Source organism: Cryptomeria japonica, chromosome 10 (genome assembly GCF_030272615.1).
Source record: "Cryptomeria japonica chromosome 10, Sugi_1.0, whole genome shotgun sequence".
NCBI classification, from domain to species: Eukaryota; Viridiplantae; Streptophyta; class Pinopsida; order Cupressales; family Cupressaceae; genus Cryptomeria; species Cryptomeria japonica.
In genome coordinates, this window is record NC_081414.1 from 734,815,740 (window position 1) to 734,825,559 (window position 9,820).

The following is a 9,820-nucleotide window of genomic DNA, read 5'->3' on the forward strand; positions in this document are numbered from 1 at the left end:
AATACATGAATTCATAGAGAAGAGAAAAGTAGTGGTTCTACAAAAAGCATTTGGTGGAGTGGTAGTCCCATAAGAGAAAGGACATGGAGAAGTACAATATATGCAGAGTATATGAAGAGCATAAGTTTAGATAGAGGCTAGAGGATCTGCAATATCTCATAGTTGATGTAACTGTTGAAGGAGCATAGGTAAAGCTAGAGTATGGAAGAAGGGTAATATGTTTGCAAGTGGTATTGGAATTTGAGTTGCATAGGAGAATCATTAATGGATTTGGAGAGGGGGACTAGTGATATCCTTATAGATGATATAAGAGGTGAAGGAACATGGAAGGAACACATTATGTAGAGAAAAACAAGAGAAAGGATTGTGGTCTCATCATAGGTGGACCATTAGTTTGAGTAGTATCCTTGCAAGTAGGATTGTAGGATAGTAGTATCTTTAAGTTAGTGTACTAATAATTAAAGATAAGAGGTGAATGATTAATTACCAAAGCTCACTAAATAATCTAAAAACACGCATGCTTCTTAGTTGGAATATTTCAATAATAATTTTAATTGCCCTTGAAAGTTTTTTAGCAGAATACTTTTGGGATTTTAAGCTTACTAATGAATTTTGGGGAAAAAAATCTTTCCTATACTAGTTTAGGTTTAATTAAAAAGAACTAATGATGATTAATAATTAGATCTTAATTTAATAAGTTAAGAATAATAGGTAGAAAAAAATATGAGGGGAAACTTTGTAAATATTAAGAAACTATAAGCATCATTAAAGAGAAAACTAATAATTTTATCTATACAATTAAAAATACAATCTTGGGATTCACAATTCTTTATGGGATCACAAATCTCTCTCACTTAGAGTGAAAATCTATGCATTTACAAATTCAAAATTTTCTCACAAAATTACCTCATAGTATTTCATAAAATAGGGTAAGAAGGTAGCATCCATTTGAAAAGTTATCACACCCCTTCAAAAGGTATTTTTAAATCTAAAACCCATGCAATCAACATTTAATCCTCACAACCCATACCATCTAATCAATCATAACCATTCAGCCACAACTACCAACCAATTATAAGACTATTTTTAAATGGATTCAATTCTAAATTCTAGACATCAAATTAATCAATATAATTCTAACTATTTATTTTCAACTACCTTATATCTAAATCCAAATAAACTTTTAATCCCAATCCTAAATTCAATTTCTTATCCTTCTCAATTAAGTAAATATTAATAAAATAATCTCACCAACTAATACAATAATGTATTCATTAATATAATAATATAACAATTTACAAGACATTGAATACAACCTATTATTCTATTAGTTTATTAAGTGAATACCTAAGAAAAATAAGGTTTTATTCATCGTATTAATTGAATATATCTAATCTACACTATTAGTGATGACAACTATTTATTCCAACAATGTTGTCATAATAATAAATAACATTGAAATTTTTGGTAGAACTATTAAAAAAAACCCCTTGATAGCTTGTACTAACAATAATGAGTGAGTAAGATGAATTGCAATAACAAAGGAATTATTACAGCGATGAGCGGGAATGGAGGCAGTGGTAGGGTTTCAAACAGCGAAGGCGATGCAGAAGAGGTCGAAGATGACAGGGCGAACCACGACCACAACTTTCATGGTCATGCTGCGGGTTTGGCAGCTCAATGGCCTCTCTCTCTACGAGGCCCATTGATCTCTGGGGTTGGCTAACATTATGGTGCTTTGGCCCTGGTTCGTCAGTCCTGTGGCGATTGGTGGAGTGTGCCCTTTCCTCTGCGTGTGGTTTCCTTCGCGGCTACTAGTAGGTTAAGGGCAGCTTGGACTATGGATGTTGGTGTGGCTAGGTTTCTAGGTGTGTGGGGCAAAAGTATGGCCTGGGATTATTTTTATTTTTTTGCCTCCTTTCACTATGATGTTCAAGCAGGGGTTGTTGTTAGGGAGGATTGTATGGACAACCTTTGGCCATCTTTTCAATACTGGGTTTTCCTCCCCTTGCTCAGTAGTTGATGTTGGTTGGGGACATGTTTGTTGTGGGTGTGGAGATCCTAGCTCTGCTATGGTGTTTCCTTGTGCCTCTAATGATGGCAGGTTTTGGCAGCCTTAGCTATGCTCTTGCTATTGTTGATACCCCTAATTCTGTTGGGGATTGGGTAAGGCTTCTTTGCCTCTGGTTTCTACTTCGGGGTTTCATGATTTCTTCTATTCTTTTTTTTTGGAAGGTTTTTCATGGGTTTCTCCCTTATGGATTTTGTGTTTGAGGGTTGGATGGAGGACTTGGTTAGTGTTTTCTTTCCTCTGCAGCTTGGGGTGGTGCAACATCTTTGGCTCCTCTCAGTATCTCTCCCTATTTTGGGAATGGAGATGTGAGGCTTCCATGCTCTTGTGGGATAGGGTTACCCTGTTTGAATGAGCTATTCTAGGCCCTTTTGTTTGTGCATCTACAAGTGTGTGGTGGGTTTAAGTGATGTGGCTATTGTTCTTCATTTTGGCCAAAAGGATGCTACCAACTTTCAAAGGCTCGTTTTGGCCTTAGTTAGTTTTTGGTTAAGGAATGTTTTTGTCAGGGGACTGCTTATCTCTCTTTCTTTTAGCCATGGCTATGATGCTCTTGTATGGGTCTCTTCCAACATAGATTCTATGGAGATGAAGGCTACCCCTATTGAGGTGGGGTTTCTGTTGGCTACCCTATTGTTAGAATGGTGTATTCTGCTCCTGCGGCTCTCTTTCTGGTTCCTTATTGAGGTAGGAACTTCTCCTATTGAGGTGGAGATATATGTTGGAAAGGTGGTTGGAGGCTGCTTGGTATGGCATTCTCTCAATAGGCACTACCCGGATGTTGGTTTGTGGCTTGTTTGGCACATCCCTCTGTCTATCATTTTCTCTTTGGCTCCTATTGAGGTGGTATCCTCTTTTCTTGAGGTGGAGAGGAGTTCTGATGGGGAGAAGGTGGCTTGTTGGTGGAGGCTTCGGGCAAGAAGCTGGTGGTTGGCTCACGGAGAAAATTTTAGGCCTTTATCAAAGGTTAGGGGAACCTTGGAAAAACCCCCCTTCCTACTACAGCTAGTGTCTTAGGAGTTGTTGTGGTGGGATGGTTTCTCTGTCATTCCCTCTTCTTGTTTTTTTGTTGTGTGGGTTTAGGGTCCTTTGAAAACCCTCAAAGGTTGTGGGTCCTTTGAAAACCCATGTTGTTTGGGAGTTGATATTATGTGTGTTGCTGGATGCCTTCCTTCTTTGTTCAAGGGTTCAGGGCCCTTTCAAAATCCTTCTTCTTTTTATTATAACAGGTCAGGACCCTTTCCTTGCTTTCCTTAATCAAAAACAATGATGATGTAAATATGATCCTTTATTGCTTTTAGAAATAAAGGTGTGATCTTATTATTTTGTCTCTTTTTGTTATATGAATTAAGTGCACAATGAATGACTTTAAAGACAACGAGATAATAACAGTTGCAGCACAATGTGAGCCAAATCAACTCATAACATGACAAGTAGAAAGGAATGAAAAACTTAGAATTTTGGTTTGAAACCTTGAACTTCAAGTTCATTCTCATGCACCTTAGGATTATTTTAGATTAATTCCAAGCTACACAAAGATGAAACTTAAGGCTAAAATGATAATTTAAATGTAAGAAACTAATGCATGGAAGCGCAAGTGAGTGAGTACAATAATAACAAGCAAATGACAAATGTATGAGAAATAGTGCGTATGAAAATAAATAAAAATCAAACCATAAACTAAACATAACACAAAACAATACCATTGATCAATATGTTATTCCACTAAATTCATTCATTTAATATACACTAATTTCATCTTCTAACTTTTTATTTGAATAATTCATCTCTTTTAAAAATACTTTATACTAAAATAAACTAGAAACAAATAACTCTACTAAAAATTAAAAAAATATGAAAGAAAAAATAATTGAATTGAATTATAATTCTATCATTAATATTATTTCAATCTTACTAATTATAAATAATCCTTTTGAATCAGTTAATATAATATACAATGTATGAGAAGTTTATTTCAATTAGATAGCTATAACTTAAGAACAATTCCACCAAAATTATCCAAAAATCAAACCTGACCTTCACCATATCGAATCTTAATGGAGTTGTACTGTTTGTCATGCCATTCAACAAGAAACAAATACTCGTTTACAATTCATTTCTTTCCAAGAACTTAAGCAGCATAACCAGCATAACGTTGAATGGTTCAAAGGATCCCCAAAACTGGTTAATTCAATTCATTTTACGTTTGGAAATGGCAAGCCGCAAAAAAATTATGTTGAAAGGAAGATAACATCATATTCACATTAAATAGACATTCCATACATATATTATATATCATACAAGTCAAGACATTCTACATATATACATTATATAGAGAGACACTGAAATGGATAGCTATTGAACGCATAATAAATTACGTGTGGGCCAGGCAGAATGATAGGAAACCATAATAAATTACGATATTGTCTATTTTTATAGATTGCTTGTAATAATGGCCGCGTTTAACTTCGTTTCTGTGAAATTACAATTGTTTCTTATCATGGAAGTTTCGTATATTGGATGTTTCCATTGCATTGATTTTATGGTATTAAATGCAATGAATTGGGCGAGGAAAAAGTATGGAACCACACTCTGAAACTTCAATGAGAATTTTTGGAATATATGCATGTCCTAATGGTAGACCAACCTATAAAACTCCTCACACTCTGCATTTCTTTCAAGGGGCATCAATGGCGATAACTAAGAAGCGTCTGAAAAACACTGTGAGAAACATTATTTTTCTGATGAAAAGTGGTCTTATAAAACACAAGAAAATGGAAGATTTACATATGATGGTGAAGAAATCGGGAAAAAAGCTAGCAGAGAACTTTGCAGGTTTGATGGTGCATGAGAAGCAGAGATCTTTGGCTCATTTGGGGCATTATGAATTTTCATGCAGCAGCAGAAATCGGCACGATCTTTATGAAGCTTTTACACAATATCGTCGTTCTTTTCATGCTACTGAGATTGAAGATAGTGATGATAGCTTGAAGGATATGAATAATTCTGTGTGTGGGGAAGAAGAAAATATTGAAGAAAACGACGTGGATAGGAAGGCGGAGGAATTCATTGCCAGATTCCATGAACAACTTAAATTGCAACGCCAGAGATCACTATCAAAATACCAGGAAATGATTTCAAGAGGTGCATATTAAGGCTTTTACTGTATGAATATAATAATAGGACAATTTTTTATTACTTTTCAATTTTGGTGAACTCCCAATATGTACTTAGCGTTGTCCACAAATAGACCCGTACGTTGACCACAACATATTGGTTGTATCGACTGCATAAGCTTTTTTATCCTTCTCCATACAAGTAGATGAATTATAAAGGACGTATTTTGGTTTAACTCTGCCTCTCTCTCTATATATAAAAGTTCTTTTTTTTTCATAAATATTTAGAACATCTTTCTTATAAAAAGTTTGGCAAAGAAAAAGAAGTATCCATTTTACTTAAAGAATAGGTGGATGAGGAAAAAAATTAGTATATTGAATATTATTTGTGTTTTTTTCATAAATATTTAGTCAAAAAAAAGATGAAAATTTTCTTTCTTCATAAAAATGGGAAAGAGAGGTTATTAAAAACAGAAAGGTAACTAATCATTTTACTTGCAAGAATAGGTATAAGTGAAAGTATTTTTTAGTTACTTGATTTTCGATCATAAAAGTGATAGATTTTTTCCATACCTATTTAGTAGAGAATGATATGTCTAAAGCTCTTCTCATTGAAATTGTTTTACAGGTGAATGATCATCCTTGGACACAACTAATTGATTATGAAGGCATTTATTTTCATTGTAGAGGGTGCTTTGCTACAAGACATCTAGCCTTTAGCTATTCTGGTTGCCCTTACAAGTCCTCTTCTTCTTGGTGGACAAATTTTCTTACTAAGCATCTTATAGTATTCTTTGATGATTTAAGTGATTCAGAGGCTTTGGAGCCCTCCTCTCCCACTTCAGTTTCCTCTTAATCTAACCATGTCACTTCGATTCATGTTGGTACCAAAGACTTCTTAGTTGTTTCTCTAGCTTCTATTTACTAGACTAAATTTGTTCCTAATGATGAAGTGCTTATTTCAAAGGTTCATACTAGTTTTAAGAATTCTTTCGCTATATTTCTCCAATTGCTATTTTTTAGAATAACTTTGTTCTTCTAACAAAGTTGTTGTTCATAATACTCTTATTTTGCCTCATTTTATTTTTTTGTCCAACCTATTGGGACTATATTGAAGTGGTTTCACCTTCCCCTTCACCTAGGTCTTTGAGTACTAAAGACAGCTCTAGTTGGACAATTCTATAATGAAAGAATAAAGGTGTAAAGATGACTAAAATTATTTCTAATGTTGTTCAGTCCAAATTTGGTTGCCTCTTGGCTAACTCTATTTTTTCTATATAACAGGGGTTGGGTTCGGCCAAAAACCCACTTACCTTAATAAAAACAATAAATCATTATTTAAAACTCAACCCTTTCGATACTTTTTAAAGAAAAAAACTGAAGCATTATTGATTATATTACTGAATTTTAATATTTTTAAAATCTTTCAATCTAAATGTTTTAGATTATGAATCTAAGACATCTAGCTATTAGTAATAAGCTCTACTCGATATTGTAATGGCAGAGGTCACCACCACACCATGTGGTTGGTCTAGGACACAATTATTGTAATGTGCAACTTCTTGATAGTGTAACTAAGTATTTTGTTTTTGTGGTGTTTTATGTTTACCTCTTCAATACCTACTACTAGAATAAAATTGGTGACAAGCACAATGTGATTCATTCTTGACTAGAGACAAGATTGTGAACTTCCTTATAAGTAATTAAATTGTTCGAGAGTTGTAAAATATCTATAAAAAAAAAATGAAATAATTGATGTAATTTTTAAAAATATTGATGTAATGCTTTTAAGTACTCTTTATGTTGATGTGATCCTATGATTACTCAACAATATTTCAACTCTTTATGATAGTTTTACTAAGAACGAATGATCCAAGTATATTTAAAATTCATGATATTAGTCATTCAAATTAAGGTATTCGGTGAATAGGTTGATAAACAATGGTCGAGTTTTATGTAAGGTTAGGTTAGGAGTTACATTAGAAAAAATAAATTTGCTAGACTAGGTCATGGCATGAAACTTACTGTAGTTTAGCAAGAGATTTTTTAGACTAAGTTAGTCTTAAGTAAAGTCAAAGATAAATAAGTTTAGATAATGGTTTCAATATGTATGCCAAAAAAATCAAGTTGAACAATATAGGACAAAATATTGATGTATAAAATGATATTACAAAAATACAATCTAGCTAATCTTATTTTTTAGTACTCAAGTTACATACTACATTTATTTTTTAGGAATATGTATCTTCTTTTTGAATTGTATTACATTTTAATATATATTTTTAATTTCATTTCATTTAATATACTCACTACTAGGTAGTATATTTCCCATTTTATTTCTATGAGAATTTGCTAAGATCAAGGGCAAAAATGAAAATAAGAAATAAGAGAGACAATAGTTTGACAAGAACAAATTGTTATAATCAATTGGATTAACTAATACAAGATAGATGAGCCTTCTTATAAAGGCACTTGGCCAAATGGATATGTGATCACACAATCATGACATGTGGCTCAATGAAAAATAAGGGCAAGTAGGGGTAGGTAGGCAAAATAGTAAAATATTCCATAATAGGTGGATCACCTAGCAAAGGTGGAATGTAACAACAAGATAAGACCACAAAAGGTGGAATTTCTCCTACAAGCATCATCCCTATGTGCACACTTCCCTAAGTGTCTCATATCCAAACTACTATGAAATGCATTACCCTAAGTCAACTTAAGTCAAGTGTAATTATGAGAGATAATTTACACCTACACCCCCTCCTTAAGTGCAACTTAGGGGAATGTAGACTCAAGGCAAAAATGCAAGATGGCTCTCAAGGACAATACTGCAAATCAATGAACTTCTCTTGAGTTATTTCCCTAATGTAGTGCACATGTATCTCGATGTGTTTGGTTCATTGATGTTGGACCGGTTTCTTCGAGATTGCAATAGCACTATGAATGTTGCAATGTAGAACTGTCGATCATGGTGTGGAGAACCTAAAATCTGTGAGAATATGTTGAAGCCAAATAGCCTTAGTCGCTACATTAACAACCCCCCGATACTCAACCTCAGTCGAAGAGAGAGCAATAACATGTCGCTTCTTTCTCTACCAACAAATGGGGCCTGAACCAATATGGAAGTTATAACCTGAAGTAGACTTACGATCATCAAGATCGCCAGCCCAATTGAAGTCGGTGTAACCAACCAAGCAAAGTCTTGTACTTGTTGTATAGTGAATCCCATAATGATGTGTACCCTAGATGTAGTGCAAGCTTTGTTTGGCGGCTTTCAATTGAAGCTCATGTGGTTCCTACATAAAGCGTGAAACCATGCCAACCACAAATGAAATATCAAGGCATGTGTGAGTCAAGTAGATGAGACTACCCACAAGCTGACGATATAATGTGGTATCAACAAGTGGAGTAGAATAATTAGCCTCAAGCTTGACACCTAAAAGAAAAGGAGTCGATGCAAGTTTGCAATCAGCCATGTGGAAGCGTGCAAGTAGATCAAGAGAATACTTGGGCTCTGAAAGAGTAATCCAAGAAGGTGACTATGAAATCTCTATCCTGAGAAAGTAGCACAAAAGACCCAAGTCAATCATAGCAAATCTGTCATGCAAAGTAGATTTGACACTAATAATGATGGATGAGGTGCTCCCTGTAATGATCAAGTCATCAACATAGAGAACAAGTATCAAATGTGAGTCATCCTATCGTAAAATGTAGACATTCAGATCAAAATGACACCTAGTGAACCCTGCTGAGAGAAGAAAGGAATCCATCTTGGCATACCAAGCCCTAGGGGCCTGCTTAAGGCCATATATAGATTTCCTCAATCAGAAAACCAAGGAGGAATCCTAGATCAAACCCTACAGCTGCTCCATATAAATCTCCTCATCAAGATCCCCATTAAGAAAAGCACTCTTCACATCCATCTGATGTACAACCCAACCATGAGCTACGACAATAGAAAGTGTCAAGTGAATGGAGTTCATATTGGCTACAGACATAAAGGTCTCAGTATAGCCAACACCTAGAACCTATGAGAACCCTTTCACAACAAGGTGAGCCTTATACTGATCCACACTTCCATCCGCTACAAACTTGGTCCAATAGATCCACTTACATTGAACCATCTTTCTCCCCTTAGGGAGAGGGACTAACTCCCAAGTGTTATTCCTCATCAAGGAACCATACTCTTCCTCCATATCTTGGTCCCACTCAAGAACCCCTGATACTTCCTAAAATGTACGTGGATTGGAAGCAATAGAAATGTATGAATGAGGAATCTCCTAATGTTGTGATCGATTCCTTTGTGTGTCTGAAAGATCTCCAACAAGAGAGCCTGCTAACTCAAGTGTTTGTTGAGCCCAATGAGGTCTAAGTGGAGGTGGAGGAAGAGGCTCCTCAACTATAAGTGGATCTATTGGAGGTGTAACCCTATGAGTTGGAGTTGAATGAATCTCATCATCTGAATCACTCTCATCACTATCCACAATGGAGGAAGGTAGAGGAGGAAGTGAAGCCAAGATAGGAGAGCTTTCCTCAAAGTGAACACTCCTCTCAATAAATACCTCATGTGTCTTTGGATCCATCAATCGATATGCCTTGACACCCTCGAGATATCCAACAAATATGCAAG

The 9,820-nt window shown here is 35.1% G+C and overlaps 1 protein-coding gene across 1 annotated transcript; it reads left to right on the top strand.

Moving 5' to 3' along the window:
- Positions 1-4,761: 4,761 nt before the first annotated feature.
- On the top strand, positions 4,762-5,226 carry LOC131859169 (uncharacterized). The gene has a single exon (XM_059212729.1). The coding sequence runs from the start codon at positions 4,762-4,764 to the stop codon at positions 5,224-5,226; it is 465 nt and encodes a 154-aa protein (XP_059068712.1).
- Positions 5,227-9,820: the final 4,594 nt, after the last annotated feature.